This window comes from Pelmatolapia mariae, linkage group LG5 (assembly GCF_036321145.2).
Source record: "Pelmatolapia mariae isolate MD_Pm_ZW linkage group LG5, Pm_UMD_F_2, whole genome shotgun sequence".
NCBI classification, from domain to species: Eukaryota; Metazoa; Chordata; class Actinopteri; order Cichliformes; family Cichlidae; genus Pelmatolapia; species Pelmatolapia mariae.
This window is the reverse complement of record NC_086231.1, coordinates 18,802,424-18,824,614: the sequence shown is the minus strand read 5'-3', so window position 1 is coordinate 18,824,614 and position 22,191 is coordinate 18,802,424. Positions and strand designations below refer to the sequence as shown.

The window sequence follows — 22,191 nt, the reverse complement described above, 5'->3', positions numbered from 1 at the left end:
GTTTCATTTAAGCACTTTTGGCTCTGCTGTTCTTACCTAGCACTCATAATCTTGTGATCGGAAAACATAACACGTGGGATCTTACACTAGTAAATTTGTCATGTTTCCTGTTCCCTTTTTGACAAAACAATCTGCATTTTCTTTATAAGATTTCACAGTACTTGATAATGGCAGTCAGTTTTTTGTTTTTAAAGATGGACAGGAAACGTCGGCAAAGACAGCAGAGGAATTGCATGTGGCAAAGGCCCAGCTGGCTGGCTGGGACTTGAACTGGGGTCTTAGCTGCTTTTGCATCCTAATCCAGTCAGACTCTAGGTTTCCCCTAGCAGCTTTTCTTTTTGTACATCTAAATTGACCCTGCCTTCTGAGATTTTTAAATCTATCCCAGCTTCTTCTTCTTCTATATTGCACCATCACCAGCAAACAAGAACAATCGTATGCTACATTTGAAAAAATGAAATGTGGAATGATGAATATCATCTTTATCCGCTGGTAATCTTAATCTTTCTTGTGCTAGTATGTTTCTAGTATGTTTGTTAAATGCTTTCTCAGTGATTTAAAAGGAATACATACATATATATATATATATATATTACAAAATGTAATAAGTGATTTAACACAAAACCCCCCAAAACGTTTATGCTTTTAGTCCGTACTGTAGAGCATTGTATTTTTATATTTGTTCATAATATTGTGTCCACCATCCTTGTTTGGATCAGGGTGGTATGGTGTGTGATATATCACGTGGTCAGTGAGGCACTTTCTTTTGCAGACAGAATTACTGCGGATGCTTAAGGTCTCTATCCAGACTGATACCTTGAGACACATGGCAGCCAGGCACAGTAGCTTTTGTCTTCAACTTTTTCTGTCTTCAACTTTTTTATATATATCTTTTGGGTTTTTTAGCCTTTATTGCAACAGGATAGCTGCTGGGAGAAATTCCAGGGGCGCCTCATACTGGGTGCTGGTTTACTCAACCAAGTGAGCGAAACCAGCATTCAGTCTTTTGGCTTTCTTTTTTTTTTTAACCCTTATAGTAAGTTGCAGATCACAATGTTCCTTTTACAATATAATAAAACTGAGAATTACTGGTATTTTATACAATATACCCTTACATTCCTGGTTTCAATCCAAGATAACAAGTGTCTTTGTGCACAAAACCAAGTTTGTAAAACTGTTCTGGTGCAGAAGAACGTGCTTGCATAAAGTCTTGACACAACCCCAGCAACATCTTTTGGGTAAACTGGAACACCAGCATGCTCCTAAACATCAGTATTCAACCTCATACTCCTTGTTTGGCTGCATGTCAGCAAATCCTTGCAGCCAAATTCCCAAATCTTGTAGAAAGCCCCCCAGATAAGAGTAGGCTGAGGGAGGAAGATACTGCAGCCTATAGGTCTGTGATCAGTCAGTCAGAATTTTGGTATTTAATGTTTAACTCGAGTAACTAACATCAGTGTTAACTCACAGCTCTGTCAATATGGACCTCCGTTAACATATGCATAGGCTTTTACAGAGGAAGTAAGGGAATGGTTTTTGTATTGTGTGCTCTGCAGTTAATTTTGCAATTGACAACTACAGCGACCCTCAGGTGTAAAACTTAGCAACAGAAGGAAAACTTTAATATTTCAGGGGGAAAAAACCCAGACAAAACTGAAACACAATCACATGTTTTTTCATAAAATGTTTAAATGAAGCTGTAAGTGAATTTAATCACATACACTACATGGACAAAAATGGAAACCCATGCCATGAAGGTCCCGGTGCACAGTTTTTGTGCTGATGTTAATGCTGTAGGAAGTTTCAAGCACCGCTGTTATTGTGTCAGCAGACCGATGACAACTTTTCAATTCAATTCAATTTTATTTATATAGCGCCAAATCACAACAACAGTTGCCTCAAGGTGCTTTATATTGTAAGGTAGACCCTACAATAATACATACAGAGAAAAGCCCAGCAATCATATGACCCCCTATGAGCAAGCACTTTGGCGACAGGGAGGAAAAACTCCCTTTTAACAGAAAGAAACCTCCAGCAGAACCAGGCTCAGGGAGGGGCGGGGCCATCTGCCGCAACTGGTCGGGGTGAGAGAAGGAAGACAGGATAAAGACATGCTGTGGAAGAGAGACAGAGATTAATAACAAGTATGATTCAGCAGAGAGGTCTATTAACACATGTTTAGTCAGAAAGGTGACTGAAGAAGAAAAACTCAATGCATCATGGGAATCCCCGGCAGCCTACGTCTATTGCAGCATAACTAAGGGAGGATTCAGGTTCACCTGATCCAGCCCTAACTATATGCTTTAGCAAAAAGGAAAGTTTTAAGCCTAATCTTAAAAGTAGAGATAGTGTCTGTCTCCCGAATCCAAACTGGAAGCTGGTTCCACAGAAGACGGGCCTGAAAACTGAAGGCTCTCCCTCCCATTCTACTTTTAAATACTCTAGGAACAACAAGTAAGCCTGCAGTGTGAGAGTGAATGGGGTGATATGGCACTATAAGGTCATTAAGATAAGATGGGGCCTGATTATTTAAGACCTTGTATGTGAGGAGCAGGATTTTGAATTCAATTCTGGATTTAACAGGGAGCCAATGAAGGGAAGCCAATACAGGAGAAATCTGCTCTCTCTTTCTAGTCCCTGTCAGTACTCTTGCTGCAGCATTTTGGATTAACTGAAGGCTTTTCAGGGAGTTTTTAGGACATCCTGATAATAATGAATTACAGTAGTCCAACCTAGAAGTAATGAATGGATGAACTAGTTTTTCAGCATCACTCTGAGACAGGATATTTCTAATTTTAGAGAAGTTACTCAAATGGAAAAAGCAGTCCTACATATTTGTTTAATATGTGCATTGAAGAACATATCCTGGTCAAAAATGACTCCAAGGTTCCTCACAGTGTTACTGGAGACCAAGGTAATAGAACAGAAGAATAGAATAATCCTTTAAATGTCCCACAAGGGGAAATTTGGATGTAACAGCTGCAAGAAAGACACATATACAAACAAACAGTACACAAGACACAGAACAGAAACATACACAATTTTTACATATTTACATCCTTTTAGGCACTGTGCGTCTCAGCACATGTCCATACATGGTCTGCCACTTCATGGGTTATTTGCTGTGGTTCATAAACTGTTAAACTTTGTAATAACACCACTTCAGTTGTTCATGGCTGACTTGTTGCAACCTTGCTCTTTAGAGACCTATTCTTTCACAAAAATGAATAAAGGCAGATTGCATGGATAGGTGCTTGATTTCCATAGACCTGCAACAATAGAATGGGCCAACACCTGAACTGAAAGATCAGGAGGTGTGACCTAATACCTTTATCTAAATAGTGCACCTGATTTTCAAAACATTTCACAATTTTCCCATCTTGTACAGATAATCTTCAGATGAAGCCCCATAAATATTATAATATTGCTTTTTGATTTCCTCAAGTATTTCTATCTAATACAGCCAATCAAAAGCTACAGTGAAACAGTTCAAAGGAAATTAGGTCATCTTTCAGTAAAACTTGAAGTGAAACAGTAGCTGTGTAGCTGTTTACATGTTTACCTAGCAAACAAAGGTTGCTGGTTCAATTCCAGCAGGAGACATAAATCAAATTTGTGTTGTGTGGCTGGGATGGTCATCTGGTGTAAGACAAATATGGGCTACTCACTGTAGTGACCCCTTGTGCCAAGGGAGCAGCTGAAAGACTTAAAAAATAAATAAATAAATAAATAAAATAAAGGATCAAAAATAAACAGCACACAGCCATGCTGCCCCATTTTGATGAAACACAAAATATTGTATCTGGAAATACAATCAGCCCAATAGTGCACTATAATGGATTCTACTTTTTTTCTTTTTTCAGAATTCAGAGGGATAGCCTTTAACTTTCACAAAAGTTATCTGATGGATTTACTAACTAATCTGTTACAGTCAGCCAAGATCACTTCACAAGCGAGAAGTGAGACCTCATCTCAGCAGCAGTTTCATCCATTGAAAGCACATTTGTTGCATGGACTCAGCACCTCTTTAAAATGATTAACTTAGCTACATACAGCAGCTCTGTCAGTACAGAAGTCTTGCTCAAAGGCTGTTTAAAAGCATTTGTTTGTGCGGGGCAGTTATTAAGGTGGTTTAAGGGGAGGGTTACCTTAACGTGAGAGAAGCTACTGTAAAAAACCAAAACAAACTTGTTTCAGACAGTGGATAAACTGAGGGGCTGCACGAAGGCCCAGTACAAGATAAATTAAGAATTTGAGTTGTGAATCTCTTAATCTCCTTTTGAATGATGCAGAAAAGAGACAGTTGTAGACAATTTAATCAAAAAAACATTTTTGCAAAATGCAGGTAAGATTACACTGGAAAGTATCATAAAGTCCACTGGTTGCACACTTTAATGTATTAGAGATTTAATGAAAAAAATATAAAACAAATAATTTTTCATATTTCACTAAAAATATTTTCAGTCCATGAATTCAACATGTTTGTGAGTTCTACTGCCTTACCAAAGGTTTTTTGTTGGGTCTGTTTTAGTTCTGTCAGACAGTCAAGCCTAAAAAATCCCCACGGCTCCTGGCTTCTTCCAGGGCAATATTAAATGCTCTGCAAGGTTTTTTTTAGACTTCATAACATGCTCTGTGTTCTGAAAACTGGCTTTAAGTGACTATAATTGTAGCTGTAACACAGCAAAGTATACAAGTGATACTGTCACGATCCTGGGTCTTTTAACCCAGCGTTTTGAGTTTTAGTTTATTTTGATGTTTATGGTTTGTTTAAGTTCATTAAGTTATCTAAGTTCATTTGTTTATTTAGATTCCCTTTGTTTTTTCTACCCCTGTATTTAAGTTCCCCTCACTATTTATGTGTTTCATGCTGCGTGTCTTTTGTTGTCAAGTTCATGTTGTCATGTCTGCGTCCCATTATGTTTCCTGTTTTATTTTGAAGAGGTCTTGTGTTTCTATGGTCAATGTGTTTAGTTTTACACTTCCCCTGTGACTTCGTTGTGTTCATGTGTGTCAGCTGTTTTCCCCATGTGTTCCCACTTCCCTCATTAGCCTCTTGTGTGTATTTAGTCCGTGTGTTTTCAGTCATTCCTTGTCAGGTCGACTGCTAGTCCACATCATGTCGCCGGGTATCCACGCCAGTTCGCCATGTTTAAGGGTTTTTCATGTTTCATTTCGGTTCACCCAGTTTAGGTTATTATTTAGTTCACCCATGCCCTTCGTTTGTATTTATGTTGCCAGCGATAATAAACTGCTCGTTTTCTGTTAATCCACGTCACGTTTCACATTGTGTTTCGGTCTGGATTTAAGTCCTTTTTCACAACATATACAGTCTGCCTCAGCCAGACTGTGACAGATACAAAGTCACTGTACAGGCTATACGCTGTGAAAGTGGGTTTAACAAGAATGGCAGGTGGTCGTTTTTTGTAGTAATTTTTTTTCCATGCAAAATAAAAGCAAAGAAGCAAAATTACCCCCAAAATTATTTTATTATACAAATTTAAATTCACATGTTGAATAAAAACCCTTAATCAGTACAAAAAATACTTTAGGAAAAAGGAAAACTCTGAATTAAAGCGTTAAAAAAATTGTGTTACAGATTCAAGCAAGTCCTAATACCTTTGTGGAGGATATACATATTTGGTGTATTATATTTAATAAAAATACATGAATAAGACCCTGAATAAATGTTAGCCACAGAAATTCACCTGTCATGCTGCCATGGTGCACATAGCCAGTGACCCAAACACTGCTGAGGGAGTAGATTTGTTTGGTTTTTGGGTATTTGAAACCTACAAATATTACTGCTCAGTACAATATGTTATACATCCAGTCTCTTTAAGGATTTCAGATGTCCTTCTTTTGTACACATACAGGCCACAGACAGATCTCCTAAAACAAACACTGATAAATTTATCCCAACCCATTATGTTTATAGCTGTTCTAGAGTTCTTAATAAAAATGTAAATTCATGTGTAAATCCAGAAGTAAAATAAAAAAGCTCTTAATACTACTTTAATCCAAGAAAATACTTACCCATAAACAATGAAGTAAAACTAGCTTATAAGATATTGTAGAATTATTGTATAAATTCAAGCAGGAAGCATCTTTACACCTATGACAACTGTAAAAGAGGTACTGTATATTCGTTTAGATTTATATGTAGTAAAAAATGCTGTTTTTTCCTCCCAGTGAAAAACACAAATGAGAATTTGGAATGCCGATAATATGATGATAATCTTTATGGATAAAAGTACTGCACCACCTACACATTACACTTACAGGAAAGCCATGCCACGTAGCTCCTAGGACACAGCTTTTGTGCTGATGTTAATGCCAGAGGAACTTTGCCGTTCTGTACCACTTTGTCCTTTTAGCTTAGAGCTGAATATAGCAATGATGGCAGTGAATTTCAGTGAATTTCAACACAATTTAATAAAAAAAACAAACAAGCTTATTTTAGATCTTTGATCTGTCAAGCTGGTCTTTTTGTGTTAAAACAATTTGCTGTACTAAAAATGACCCACCATTTAAAACCATGCAGTAAACAAGCTACTCTACATATTTTTGAAATTAAAAAAAAAAATAAAGTTGCTCTTAAAGTTGGGATTTTTTAAAAATATGGTCATTTGCTCTATTATCGTGGACATGCAGTGAAGCTCGCCCTTTCTTTTGTTGTCACCTTTGCCATCACTGGAAGATCATCTGCTGGGCGGGAGCTGGTCTTAAGACGCTGGAAAAAGGCATTAAGATTGTCAATGAATATCACCAGGGGCATAATTTCCAGGGGGGTTAGGGGGGTTTTTACCCCTCCAATAATCAGACCCGACCAATATAACCTCCCCAATACTTATCTTGCATAGATAGGCTGTTGATTTTCTTTACTCATTTCAGGTATTACCAGCAAAATAGCTGCATGTTTAATCATCTGGGAATTTTCCCAGATTTGTTTATTTAGAGAGAGATCTTGACCCCTCCAATGTTCAGAACAAAGTTACGCCAATGAACATCACAGTTAGTTATTCAAATACAAAGCTGCCACTAGTAACATCACTGACCTGCCAGAGACTCCCTCTACCTTTGGCCAGTTTGTACATCATAGTGACTGGGATCATAGAAAGAGATGACATGGCGAGGAACCAGCCAATCCAGTAAGCCCACCAAGGATACACGTAGATGTTGTTGAACTTCAGTGGTGTGTAACTTATCAGCAAAAACACAAGGGTTCCCTTTAAAGGAAATCATCGTCAATAATAAACAGTGAAAGATGGAAATTATACAATATCAATAAACTATTTAGTCAGACTGCTTCAGATGCTTACACTGCAAATAAGAGGAGTGGCGTACAGCCAGCAGTACTTGATTAGTGGCAGAGGTTTGTAACCAATCATGTCCTCAATGTTGTCACAGAAGCGTTGAGCACCTAGGACAGAAATATTTATTTAATTATTGTAAACAAAAAAGAAGCTAGGGCTATTTTTACCTGGGTTAGCATGCTCACAGTTGCTGCTAATTTCCAATTTGCAGCAACTATAAGCGCATATGTTGCAACAATGCGTACTCTTTCCTGTACAAGGATCTTGCTGTTGCTGCCTCCTCCACTTACATGTCTTTCCATGTCTGCACATTGAAGGGTGTGAACCTCCGTTTCTCTTTGGTTTCCATATATATATAAACAATTGTACCACTGACATTTATAACATACCATAGATCCATCCAATAATCACTGACTGGAAAATTGCCATCAGAAGAAGAGTGGGCCCACTGCAGACATAGTGATCAAAGATCTGCAGAATGTATGCGCCAGCCTACAACGAAAGCAGCAAATACAGCAGATTTGATTTATTAAAAAAAAAAGTATTACTGCAAACAACTCAAAGTCCTGTTGATTTAATGGAAACAAAAACACATTTTAGGAGTGTACCTACTGTGTATTTTGTGTCAATTGACCATGCCGCAAAAAGATTTTACACAGTAAACTGATTACATTTGACCAACAATAAATGTGCTTCTGACAGCTCACCTCAGACACTAATAACAGGCCAAACATATAGCAGAGCGCACAGATCAGCATCAGATAAAGCTCTCTGCGGTATCCTTTTCGTATCTGGGCTGGGTACACATCTGTTAACGAGGTCATGATGCTCTCGAGACCTGCAAACTGGAGAGTAACACAAAGACAGGTTAGTGTCAAGATAAGTTAAGCAAGAGAAAAACAGTAACACTGCATTACATTTTTTTTACAAGACATAAGAAAGACTGAAGCTGACCTGGCCATCTATTCCCAGTAAGATGATCATGGTGAAAAAGCACACAGACCAGACCTGAGGCCATGGCAGCAGGGTCACAGCTTGTGGGTAAACTATGAAGACAAGTCCTGGACCTACAGAGTGAAACCAAGAACAAGCAAATCATGTCAGAGTGCCAAAGTGTCTTCGGTTTACGGAAAAATGTTTAATGGATTTTAAAATTTAGAAGATTCCAGGCTATAAATTGTCATGAGGAAAAAGATTATTTTTCAATTAACAATCCGTAACTTTAATACAAAGAAAAAAAAAACACATGCCAGTCTGAAATCTAACCAAACAGGTGTGCAGCCTCACCTGATTCAGCAACTGTAGCAATGTCCACATCCTGTTTTTGTGACATGTAGCCCAAAACTGAGAATATCGCAAAGCCCGATACGAAGCTGGTCCCACTGTTCAACAAGCAAAGATAGAAGGAGTCTCTGCAAATCAGAAACAAAGCTTGCTGTCTTTATTTGTGAATCGGTAACGTACAACAAGGACTGACACTGTGATAACAACAAATTACTAAAACTTCTAAAAATGTCTGTGTGTGTGTGTGTGTGTGTGTGTGTGTGTGTGTGTGTGTGTGTGTGTGTGTGTGTGTGTGTGTCTTCTGTTCTTCGCCTATCCTGATGCACACTTATGTTTTTGGGTTTTGTGTGTGTGTGTGTTTGGGGTGTGTGTCATATTTATGGAAGTTGTGCTGATGTGAATTTAATTCTTCTTCATTCTGTATCTCACATTTTGTGTTGTTCCTGCATTACCATAACAATGTTGGTCAGTGCTATTAAATTCTTTTGTTTGGGTGCGGGTTAAAGTTACAATGACTCAGAGTAAGGGTTCGACACTTGTAATGACTAGATTTGTGATGTCTCTGAGTGATCTCACAAAGATAGCTAAAAACAAATTAACTTAAGATTTTGAATCTTTTACACCAGTCTTATTAACTGATAATTCTTTAGCATTAGGAATTAGCAGCTATATTAGGAAATAATTGCAAATTGTGATTTAAACCATCAAATTAGATCTTCATTACGTAGTCACCTGTAACAGTTATTGTTGTACTTGTTGTAGCTTCCAAGTGTAGTCAGGCATCCCAAACATATGGCATAAGAATAAAATATTTGTGTTCCAGCATCCATCCAGACCTGTAAACCAACAGAAGATTATTTTTCCAAAAATGCTGCTACTAAATGCTGTTATCGTGGCACAAAAATCAAAAGAAAATAGACTAAATCATACCTGTGGGTCAGCAAGCCGTGCCGGATTGGGATACAAGTAGTATTTGATCCCATGGAAAGCTCCGGGAAGGGTTATTCCTCTGACAAACAGCACAGCTAATGTGATGAAGGGGAATGTGGCTGTGAAATATGTAGCCTGTAAAAAAATAAAACGGGAAATACAAAAAGTACACCATAACTAACAATAGAGGGCATGGTAACATTTGCAAGGGAATATGTTGTGACAATGCTGTGATTTTGGCTGTGCAAACTTTTTTTTTAAATTTTTTCACCAATCCATCAGTGTTACTTAATAAGACTATCTTTATTTATTGTTATTACAATCTTGAATTTTCTAACCACAATTTCTTGTCACAAACACAAACTGTATCACTTCAGGAAAAAAGGCACCAGTGGATTAATTCAATTAACTCCAGTGATTTAGGAAGAAAAGAAGTTACTACACGCTACAGTAGGTAATTATATGGCAGAGACAGCTGCGATCTATTGCCCACGTCTCTCCCACAGAGAGATTTCCCAGTCAGCACTTCCAATTCACTTTCTCAAAAATCACAAGCCTCACATGAGTCATGCCTATCCACTGAACAAGGCACACGAGAGTCTTAGCGTGTTTCATAATGTTTCGCCAAACTGTTGCTTTCTATATGAAATTAAACTCGCAACCGTATTTGACATTAGCTTGCTCGTGGCTGCTTTAAGTTTATGTTTGAAAGATTCAAATTGTTCAGTTACTTTTTTACCGGTATAGACAAAAAAAACCTTTGGGTTGTATAGACTGAATATGTTACATCACAACATGTGTTTTTTTTCCCCATGTATACGGGAGTTATTTTTTGTTTTTGTAGTTTATGTGAAAAAGGGGCCTGCTTTTTTTCTTTACAAAGTAGTTTAACCAAACCTTTTTTTTTTTTTTTAAGTATCTCAGATAAGAGATAATCCTTTATTAGTCCCATACATGGGAAATTTGTTGATATCTTAACGTCTCAATTTAACCAAACTAGAATTGTGCCTTGGGTGGCTTCAGTGTGGCTGCTTCCTATTTTAACTAATCACTAGTAATTTCTTTAATACTGAGTCCAACAATCTGATTGCATGTGGCTGCAGGTCTGCAGGTCTGTCTATCTATCTATCTATCTATCTATCTATCTATCTATCTATCTATCTATCTATCTATCTATCTATCTATCTATCTATGAAGAGATGACGGAAATACAATCTTAAGTGTTGTGGTCTGCTTTGAAAGCTAAGCACACGTAACACTGAACTATTGGCTTGGTAGCAGCGTAAGGAAAAAAAAACTGTGGCTGTCTGGGAGTTCTGGTCTGTTATTTTCCATGCCACACCTTAGTCACTCAGCCAATCTCAGTGAGGAAAAGTTGTTGTGAGTGATTTTAGAACAGGAGGGAAAGTGTTTCAGATTATTTATGACCCCTTCATCATCAAGTAACCACTGATTATACCGTTTTGTGAACTAGACATCCTGTACTATGTCCGTCATTGAATTTAAGTGCCAAACATTAAAAATGATCTCCTTTGTTATCTTCTTTGTTAAGCATGTGGTGTGTGCTAAGTGGAACAAAAGTCTCCTAAAAGGGTTTTTAGTACTCAGCTGTAAAAGGCTGATGGGGTTTTTTCATCACTCTGCCGCGTGGGCTGGTAGGCGGGTGGGCGGGCATTGTGGTCACCCAAGTTTCTGAATGCAATAACTCAATAATAAAGCGACGTAGGAGCTTCAAATTGATAATACTGGTGTATCTACTACAAATCTCGGACACACATTTGTCATTTTAGTGTTACCTTTCCTGTGGATTTAACTCCCTTCCAGACACAAAAGTAGCAGATGACCCAGGCTAGAAGAAGGCACAGAGAAAGTTCCCACTGAATGTTTCCCAAGGCCTCTATGCCAGTGGATATGTTCAACACCCGACGCCTGAAAGATGATGCAGTGTTAGTTAGATGGATGGCCTTTTAAAGCAGTATGTGTTGTTGTGTAAAACTTCATCTTTGTACTGCAATTACTAGTTAAGATTTAAAAAAAATATTTTACCATTACTGTCATTACCTACACATATGTGTGAGTTTGGAGAGGGCTACAAAAATGGGCAACATATGAGCGTGCGTGAGTTTGCATGTTGAAAATGCAATACCCAGGAACATTTATATCAGAAAGGAATGTGTTTAAAAAATATATTATTAGTTACATATTTGATTGACAAGTCACTGGGGCCAACATGAAAGACCTGATGAAGTTGAAGCTCATTAAACTATTCAGAATGATACATGCTTGAATGTGCAATTAAAATCACTTCACACCTTTAGTACACAGGTGTTTTCAATTATTCTGGTTGATTGATCCAATCTCAGTGCTGAGGGGGAGCTATGCTGACAGATGTTACAGCATATGCTGTTACATGTGAACTGTCTTGCTCAGGAAATATGAGTCTCTCAGATAAGGCGGAAGATCTGACTAAAACTTCATGATAGTGCAGATTAGGTAATTTCTTTGTTTTCACGTTGTGTTTGAAGGCATTTTCAGTTAGGAGCAATCAGACATCTGGTAAACTTTTAATCTGTGTGGCGCTAAGGGGACTCACCAAACTACATGATAAAACTGGCAAATTTGTCATAGCACATGCAAAGAAACACACGAAAGCAGTGTGGAAAAACAAAGAGCTGATGTGGCTGTGGCATCGACATGCAGAGCTTTTATCTTTAGTATAGTATACCTATAGCTAAGCTTTCAAATGAAGTTTTATTTAAAAAAAAATCATGTTAACTCACTGCCAAAACTCTACAACAGAAGATGATGAATTTACAGGTAACGTCCAGTTGAGGGTGGCATTGTAGTGGTTTATTACCACACAACGATCTGAAATAGATTAAAACACAGTTAAAGATGACAAATCTTCAAATGCTTGATTGTAGATGGATTTTATTTATGTCAGTTAAATTGCTTAAGCTAGATGTCACATTTAGAAACACAATGAAGTGACATTAACATTATCCATACTATTTTTAAGGCCACTGATTTTTTGGTGTATGCAAAGGCAGAGAAAAGTATAATAGCAACATATGTATTTACTTGTATTCCATGTGTTATTACAGGTGGCCCATGGCAACTCTCCAGAGAAGGAAGAGAACAAGTAGAGAAAAGCCCAGGCTAAAATCACAATATAGCTGATGCCTCCGTAGAAAAGGATCATTTGGCTTGCATAACCCATGCCTGGAAACAACAACTGTTAGCATTGCCTTCTCTCACTTTTTCTTCATTGATCTGCCTCACCACAATTCCAGTGGTTAGCTCACCTTCAAACAAGGGGCAGACCCTCCTCCAGCACATGATTCCCCCCTGACTGGTGTACTGGCCCAGTGCCGTCTCCAGCACAAATAGAGGTATGCCACAAGTGAGAAGGAATAGGACGTAAGGGATGAAGAATGCACCTGCAGGTGACAACAAACTACCTTAGCAGATGACTGGTATACTAGCAAAAATATTCTAATCATGTTCATCTTTCAAGACAGAAGTACTTACTTGGGCAATGCTAGGATATACTTTTGAATCATGAGAGAAAAATGCAGCTACAGAAACATGTCATGTCTGTAGTTAGTAGACTATAAAGGTATTATGAGTGGACTGAAAAGAACTGGGCCCAGGAGGGAACCTTGGGGTACACCACAAATGTTTTGTTTTTTGTTAATGAAAGTAGACTTTTCTGATTGGCTAGAATGGATGTCTCACTTGTATCCGCAGTGACACACAGTTACACACAAGTGAATATTACTGGAATTATCTCTGACTGAATTTTCACACAAAGGACACAGTTGAAGGCAATTTGTCTGAATATAAGTATATTTTATAGTCTATGTACTTTAGGAAAGGTGTAGAAAACGGTGGTGCAGCGGCCCAGCTTTAAGCCGGACCTGCTGCCCTTTGCTTCATGTCTTCCCTGTCTCTCTCCTCATTTTGCTTTCCATCTTCATTGTTTTATTAAATAAAGTCCAAAAGGCCCAAAAAACAATCTTTTTAAAAAAAGAAATTTGCATCTAGTTCATCAAAACACCTAGAGGATCTATCTTGAGATATCCTTTTGCAATGCACTTTTAATGAGATGACTGTAAATTATAAGTTTTTTCCTGCACAATCTGATGTCATTTTGTGTTGCTTTTATGCAAAGTATTTAAATTTCCAATCTGTCATGAGCTTTTCTTACATTAAACAATGTTACATTAAACAATATGACTAAATCAGTAGTGGTGCTTAACTTAACTATCAAAAGCTATAACCCAGCCACTTACAGTGTCCTGTCCATGACACGTCAAGATAAAGGAACTATTCATGTGGATTAGGAACACTGACAAACAACTGAAGCCAGCAGAATGTAAAAGATTATACACAGTTACAGAATCTGCTGCAGCATCAGTCTTTACATCATTATTTCTGAGATTCAGATTTTTTATAACTGCAGGGAGATGTTTATAAGTACAACAGTAGAAACCAGGTCAGGTTTCAGGATGATGCTGTTATAGTATGTAATAGTGTGTGGTCTAAAATAGGATGATTTAGAGAAAGACAGACACCTTTGAAATATCTCTGTTAGCTGATAGTTTAGATACATTCATATTTACATAATTCAATTGTTCAGCTATTTTTTATGTGGTAAGCTAATAAAGCCACAAGTATTTTTTATTGCTGTTGCCAAGCAGGATGATTCTTTCTGGGGCAGTTTTTTCTGCAGTTCACTTTCTTCCATTGTCAAATAAGTGTTACCTTGAACAACTATGTGTGATTCTTCTGTGACATAGGGCTTTTCTCAGTAAGAAAAAAAAAGGATGGGAAATAAGAACCCTGAATTTATCACTTGTTATGGGGACACTTGATCAAATTGGAACAACGGCTGATAACGTCTATGAGCAGATTGTCAATTTCTCAAGGATAAAAGCTAGAACATTTATATAATGTCATCATTTTGCTATGGCTGAAAATAGTCGGCCTGAAGTTTATTTGTTTGAAATGCCTCTGACATATCTGTCCTCATTTATTTAAGGTCAAAGAAGGGGCAAATCACCAACTTTCAAATGAACATTTCCATCCCTAAGAGGTAATAATAATAATATTATTATTACAATAATATTTCATCTGTCTTTTGTTCGTTTGATTTCATTCATTCATTTTTGGAACGTTATTATCAAAATCTGCCACGTGAAATGTTTACCATGTCCAGTTTGTTTCCAGTTTAGCACCATCACAGTCGGATATTTTTCATTCAAGTGGAGCAATGCTGAACTTAAATTAAAGGGCTTCAGCAAAGAATCTGATTGTGCTTTTTGGCACGGACACAGACTGAACGTTATTTTTATAGCCTTTCATAACCTGTCAAATCCTTACTCATCAAACAGCCAGACAGAGACACAGATGGATAGCAGATACACTTCACATTGGACAGTTTTAATCATTTGCAACTTTTAACAAGACTTTGAATGAAAGTATTTGGCAGTGAAAATAAAATATCTAATTAAAGCCCATAATTGTGCTTTGGTGAATAATAAAAACATATTTTCTCAAGTCCTTAAGAAAAAAAAACACTGTAATCAACTATAATACTACACTTTTAATAATTAATAATAATGAATAGAAATACTTACCTCCACCATTCTTGTAGCAAAGATATGGAAATCTCCACACATTGCCTAGTCCAATAATAGCACCGGCCACAGACAGGATGAACTCCTTTTTGCTGCCCCACTTGCCACGCTCTGCAACAGTTTTTGAAGTGCTCTTTGTGGGGAGATGAAACAGCCTGCACAGAGAGTCTGCCATACTGCTGAGCAAGAGGTGGTCTAATGGCAGTACTGGCAAAGACTCTTGAGTGTCTGGATTGACTTGCTGGGGACTGTCTGATGTAGATTTGTATTGGGTTACCTAATGCTTATCTAATTGATGAACTGCACGGCCACAAGGGGGACCTCTAGATTTATACCCAAAAGTAATTTCCCAGCATATAGCCGGCAAACAGGAGAGAGAAGTAAGTGTGACTAATTTCCTTTTGAGCATGGTATTGAAGGCTTAGAAAGCAGGGTTCACTGTCTCAAACGAGCTATAAATGACTAACAACTACACTAATAGTGATATTTTAACCAAGGTAAAAACAGAGATTAGCCTCCTCTCAGTCTTCTTGCATTCATGTATATTGTTATACATTATTACAGTTTTGTGTAATAAAACATACAAGGATCATGCAGGGAATTTCCAGTACTTAATACCGAGGCCCCCAAGAGAGCCTTTGCCAGGAGGCCAAGAATTTCTAAAGCCTCATTATATGCCATTTTCTGTGTGCTGTGCTGTGTACATTTCGTTCCATCAGAAGTTCAGCTAAATGCCTTAGCACCATGTTGCCTTCTTAATAATGAAGACTTATAGATATTTTGTTTATTTTTAGAGGGAAAATTTGGGACTCTTCTACTGTGAAGCTATACTGTAGTGTACACACTGCAGCGTGCGGTTTAGCATTGTCTTAAAGAAATATGCAAGGCCTACTTCAAAAAAGATCGTTGAAGGGAGCATATGTTGCTCTAAATAATGTATAGACCTTTCAGCTCTGTGCCTTTCCAGATGTGCAATTTGTAATTAAGTAATTAGCATCTTATTTCCTGTGCAAGCAGTAAAGACACACTCACTTTTTCACAGGGCTACATAAAGTCTGGTGAAAACTTTATTTTCACGTGACCATATGTGACAAAAGCTTTGAAGACGGTAACCACCTTCCTTGCAAGTGGGTAGAAACAACCTTAGTGGGATTCAGCTTCACACTGGTCAGTAAGCATGTCATGTAAAAGATATTTTTTTAAAGCAGGCCTCAGGTTTTGCCCACTAAATGACCCACAATGCCCTTTAAGATGAAGTTTCTATAGTCTCAGTGTAGTCTTTATTATCTGAATCTGGAGAGAGATGCTTTAGCCTCATCTGGATAGATGAGCTGACATAGAAACAGAAATATGCCCAGTAAGAAAATTAACTTCAAAACTAGGTAGCAGAGCATCTTTACACAGTCATTCAGAGTTGTTCTCAGTGTTCTCCTGGCTGCCTGAAACATTTCTGCTCATTCTTGATAAGGTGAACCTGGAGCTCACATTATTTCTAAACACTCTAAACATCACTCTCACATCAGAATATGTGCCCATAATTATGTGCTAGAAAAGTTTCCAGTGCACAGTTGAATCCAAATGGTACACAGGTGTGTAGAAAGTTGTGAGGAACATAAGTTCTTGTTCTATCTAGAGAAATCAATCTTTAGTAAGGATTTGGTTGATGAACTTTAATGGTGTAGCTGTTATTGCTCACAGTGTGTTTGTGCTCAGGATGCACAGTGCTTTTTGCATTTGGCTCTATTTTGATGATGTCCTTTTGCAGTTTCTGCAGCAGGTAGCAGACCTGGTGCAATAAACTTTAGTGATGTGGTATCTTTAACAGGACTGGTTTTCTCAGTTTCAGATTAATTGATGGATATGTATTCTATTGTGATAATAAAGTTAAACTCAACCATTTGTCACCATATCTGCAGGAGTTGATTTTGATTAGGTTAATGTTAAAAAGTTCCTGTTTCCATGTCTAGGAAACTAAATATATGACTTTGATTTTTCAGCTATTAATGTTTTCTATTTCATGTATGACTTTATATTTATGTTTTCTTCTACTTCCCTCCTAACTTGTCCTAGTATTATGTTGCCTCCAAGTATCTAGTAACTAAATTACTCGTATTCCTTTCCATCATTTCTTCTCATCAAGGACTATTTATGAGCATCTCACTATTTCAAAGTCACAGCAGGGGGCACCTCAGGATCTTTGATCCCTCTCTCTGAGTGGAGCCTGATACTTTCCTCCTTCGCTGCCAGTGTTGGCTCTTCAGCTTTCCCACAAGTGCTTTGCTCCTTTTGGCAAATTCTCTTTGATTAAGCAGTGAAACAACTATTCAGAAAATAAAATTAAGTTTTGATACCACAATGTTAAAATATTCCTTTACAAATAAAAATCCTGCATGCATAATTTTAATTCAATTCAATTCAATTGTATTTATATAGCGCCAAATCAAAACAACAGTCCCCTCAAGGCGACTGTTGTTGTGATTTGATGCTTAGTTAACCAAAAGAACAATTAGAACTCTTAATATTAACAATATCAAATAGAAATCAAAAATAAAGTATGTATCATATGAAAAACAAGCACAGTGTGGTGCAAAAGTCTTGAGCTGCTCCTCATCTCTTTATGTTTAGCTAGGGAATTGGTAATAGGTGTAGCAGTTAATCAAAACATGCAAACATGTGAGGCAAAAACAGGGTTTGAGCTTGAAAATCAATATTTTCAGCTTTATTCTTCAACACGGTCTGAATTCTCTTAGGCAGACCTTATAATTTCTTTAAGTAGTCTTTAGGAATAGTTCTCCGGGCTTCTTGAAAGACATTCAAAGCTCTTTTTTGAATGTTGGCTGCCTTTTGTTCTGTTATCTGTCAACATGATCCCATGCTGCTTCAATATTGTTGAAGTCCAGGCTCTGGGGAGGTCAACTGCCAGATGGAGAAGTGTGATTCGTCACTCCAGAGACCACATCTCCACTGCTCTAGAGTGCAGAGACATTCCCTCTTGTCCCACTTTGTTATAACACCACTAACAGCTGACTGTAGAATATTTAGTAATGAGGAAATTTCACGATTGGACTTGTTGAATTTTGCTTTCTACCAGAAAATATTGAAAGAGAATGTCTATCAATTCATCCCCTGAAGCTCAAGTGCAGTTTGGCTATGCAAGTCCACATGTGAATGCCTTAAAAAAATGAATATTTTGGAGTGTCTTAGTCAAATTCTTTGCTTAAATCAGGGTGAGAGGCGTCGTCTGGACCTTAAACGGGACTGTTCATGCTCAAAAGCCCCCCCCCCCCGTGCTGCTGAATTAAAACAACTCAGCTCACTCAAAAGGAGAAGAGTGGGTCAATATTCCTTCGCAGTCATGTAAAAGCTTGATTGGAGTTCTTGCTGCCAAAACTTTTACAAAACCTTATTCTGTACATATTTGTGAACGTATCTGTATGTAGCTGGTGAACATCCCTGGAATGGCCTGGGTCGATTCCAAAAGTTAATCTTTCTGATTAATTGAAGCTCGGGTAAAAATTTTATTCCAAATCTGTCCATAACTTTTTTCAGCAATCCTTTGTAACTAACAAACCAAGAAACAAGCAAGCAGACAAAGTGAACCAATCACATGACTACTTCAGTAGAGGTAATAAGTTTGAGAGCTAATAGATATTTGTGACCACTGACAAAAACTGGCATAACTTGAAGGAGCCTATAGCATTAACACTGAAGGATGTTGTGGGTCCAAAGACGTCCAGTTGTGACAACTGTTTCTTTGGAGAGACTTTAAAGATGGGAAGGAGAAGACACACAGGGAACAATGGCCAGACATGAGAAGCAAACACAAGATGCACTGAGAGTATATTTAAGTAAATAAAATGGGCCAATTGGCTGGAGGAAGTAAAGGAGTGGAGCTTACTCCTTTATGAGAGTTTCACTGACTCCAAGGTGATGTTTGACAGTGTGCTCAGGCCTTTACTTGGTCAGTAAAGGCCTTTTACTACTGAAAAAAGCTAGTCACACCACTTTAATGTGAAGGGTGTACTGAAGTGCCAGGATAACACCCTATAATATACTTGACATATTCATACCAGCAATAATTGTTTCTGAACTGGAGTTAAATATTTTCCTGTACTGGATATCGGTACATTGATAATAAGTTTACCTCTTTCCATCAGTCCCACATTAGATACCACTTTCCTTTGCCCCATTTTCTTTACTTCCTTCAAGTCAGTATATCCCACCTGTCACCATTTACTTTTGGAGAGGTTTTACAGCTCTGGCGACCTCTAAAGCAGGAGACACAGAGAATGTGCTGTGGATGTTTCACAGGCAAAGGGAATATCTTTGAATGACACTGTTGTAGAGCGGTTAGATATGTAAACCAGACTGGACATGTTCTCTGATTCACAAGAAGCACATCGACATAAAGGGTAAGTCACGTGGAAAACAAAGCTAGCTACACTAGAGAGCCTGAACGATACTCCAATTGACAAAAAGATCTGATGGAGAGCGAGTAAAAGAGTTGATCCTTAAATAGTCCAAGTGAGTGAACAGTGGGTTACAATCAGATGTGCCAGCCAGGGAAGCCGGGGAAACCTGTAGGTAGTGACACCTCTAGGGAACACCGGAATTTAATGAGAGATAGAGGAGGCAGAGAGAGAGCCATAGAAGGGGAGAAACAGATGGAAAAGATGGGCAAGCAGATACCATGACAACTTCTCTCACAGCCACATTCGAAGTATTTGGTCTCTCGCTCTTTAGCACTGCTTTTATGGTGCCAGTAAATACCAGTCATCACAGAGAGGCTTGGGTGGAAGAACTGGGCAGTCCAGTATCAAATGAACGGTGGGAAGAAGGTCTGGATCGTGTATAAGGCTTCTCTATCAGTTCTAGGTGTGGATTAATACAATTTGGAGTCTGACATTCTCTTATATGAAATCAAAATTCAGCAAGATTGTAATTTAATATTCTTTCTGACAGGGCCTTCACCTCCCACCCAATGAAACCTCTTGAAACAAGCATTGTTGCGGCCAGTTAAATTAAATAATACTAAACTCCATTGAACTCTCCACTGAAGCTGTGGAACTTTTTATAAAGCTTATTTGAAACAAAACCATGATTCATGAATTATGGTGCTATGTTGACATTTCTCTGTGCAAGTAGTAACTTTTCTCCTTTTGTTTGTGTTCTTGACCTTCCCGGTGGAGCAGGCAGTCTAACTTTTTGCTTATTTTGTATTTTCTCCTGTTGAGGAGCAGTTTTAGACAGGGTCAACAAGGGGTGCTAGAATCACCCAGTGACCATCATCAACAAGCCTGGGATGAATGGGAGAGTAAACTCAAACCTGCTTAAGGAAGACCTTCAATTCAAATCCTGCTTTGACATCACGAACCAGAACATGTACTACAATGCTTTTAAGAATACTTCCAGAAATAAAAATGCACCGAAGGACATAAGATGTTGATTCAGAGGCAGAGATTTCTTCAGAAAAGAGACAGGACAGACTGTCCACACGTCTGTCCGTGTGCCTGTCCTCTCACCTCCATAAAGCTTAAAAAGCTTAAACAGGAGAGATGATGGGATCAAATCTGAGTTTAAAAGACAACATTTTATTAAAGTGAAACAAGTGATAACTACAAATGCAGAGTAATGTCAATATAATTTTTGGACAATGATGTAATTTGGTAATTTTTATCTATCAAGACATTTAAGTTAAATTATATGACATATACGACAAATAAAATCTTTTCAGCTTTAACTGAAGTCATTTAACAAAAATCTGGGATTCATATGTAAGCAGCTGATGCTGTGGCTGAACAGTGTAGACTTGCTGTAGACATGCTGTGCTGTCACGTCTGTCTAGCACCTGCAGCTCACTTCTCATGTTGCCACTACATTTTCCAGCTGCTTATTTAGCATTAGGAGCTGTAAGCTGCAAACTAGGAGAGTGGGTCCAGCAGATTCCAGGCGCAACATCAGAGGTCTCTGTCCAGTTAAGACACTACGTAGCAATACTCCAAGCAGAGCAATGGATACACACACACACACACACACACACACACACACACACACACACACACACACACACACACACACACACACACACACACACACACACACACACACACCACACATACCCCCAGTTTTTAAATGATGTCTTTGTTCATGAAGGAGAAAAAAAAAGCTTTCCAAACTTACCTGGCCCTATGTGAACAAGTAACAGATGCAATAGCAAAAATAAAAAAATAAAAAAAGAAATCTCTTTTCCCTTTTCAGGCTCTGTTGGATCAGCACCCCCTGAGGCTGGCTCTGCGTTCTTCTTACAATCTTACCAGGGATCCTTCAGATGCATAAGATACGTGTGTTACTGCGCCTTGGAAGCACTTTATTAGTAATGACATAAACTACTGCTGCTATTATTACTACTACTGCCAGTGATAATGATATGAATTTCTTTTGTTTTACATATTTATTAATTTATTTAGGACAGTGCATGTTAATGAACATAAATGTAAAAAAAATTACATGAATGTAAACATACCAGATTATAGCCAAGGGCTAATTTCCATCTGTTGTCCATAAACATAAAAAAATAGACATGATAATTCATAGAAAATTCATAATTCATTCATAATAAAAACTCCATCACCAAATTCACACACCATTCTGTTCCCAAATAAAACATTAAAACTATACAACTTATACATGATCACACACTTGATTTGTCCATAACCAGTTTTTAAACAAATTGAATGTAGAGCATTCTCTAATGGATTGAGGAAGACTGTTCCACAGATGGCCACCCTTGACAGAAAGGACGTTCTGCCCAAATGCTGTCCGTCTGTGGGGTATAAACAAGTCTCCTCGGATTGTAGCTTGAGTGGTCCTGTCTGAGCTTTCTTTATGCCTAATGAACTGCTTTAGTGGTGGTGGAGCAAGGGAATGTAAAACTTTATATATTAAACACACTCTTTTAAGTTTCACTAAGTTATTGAAGTTCAGTAATTTATGTTTTTTTAACACACGGTTTTTTGTCA

The 22,191-nt window shown here is 37.9% G+C and overlaps 1 protein-coding gene across 1 annotated transcript; it reads right to left on the bottom strand.

The window, feature by feature from the left end:
* Window positions 1-5,486: 5,486 nt before the first annotated feature.
* On the bottom strand, window positions 5,487-15,408 carry LOC134627093 (sodium- and chloride-dependent GABA transporter 2-like). Its single transcript, XM_063473022.1, has 14 exons — window positions 15,173-15,408; window positions 12,836-12,970; window positions 12,612-12,752; window positions 12,311-12,398; window positions 11,327-11,459; window positions 9,531-9,665; window positions 9,333-9,436; window positions 8,604-8,728; window positions 8,271-8,383; window positions 8,024-8,161; window positions 7,706-7,808; window positions 7,323-7,423; window positions 7,059-7,229; window positions 5,487-6,733 (listed from the first exon to the last, which is right to left on the bottom strand). The coding sequence occupies exons 1-14, from the start codon at window positions 15,345-15,347 to the stop codon at window positions 6,638-6,640; spliced, it is 1,758 nt and encodes a 585-aa protein (XP_063329092.1). The 5' UTR covers window positions 15,348-15,408; the 3' UTR covers window positions 5,487-6,637.
* Between the last annotated feature and the right edge of the window lie 6,783 nt (window positions 15,409-22,191).

Bases quoted from the DNA above. Each gene is read 5' to 3' on its own strand.
- LOC134627093 (XM_063473022.1), bottom strand. From the start codon at position 15,347: ATGGCAGACTCTCTGTGCAGGCTGTTTCATCTCCCCACAAAGAGCACT. The intron at 8,729-9,332 runs GTGACTACGTAA...TCTGATTTGCAG, and splicing joins TACAACAATAACTGTTACAG to AGACTCCTTCTATCTTTGCT. The intron at 7,230-7,322 runs GTAAGCATCTGA...TTTCCTTTAAAG, and splicing joins CCACTCCTCTTATTTGCAGT to GGAACCCTTGTGTTTTTGCT.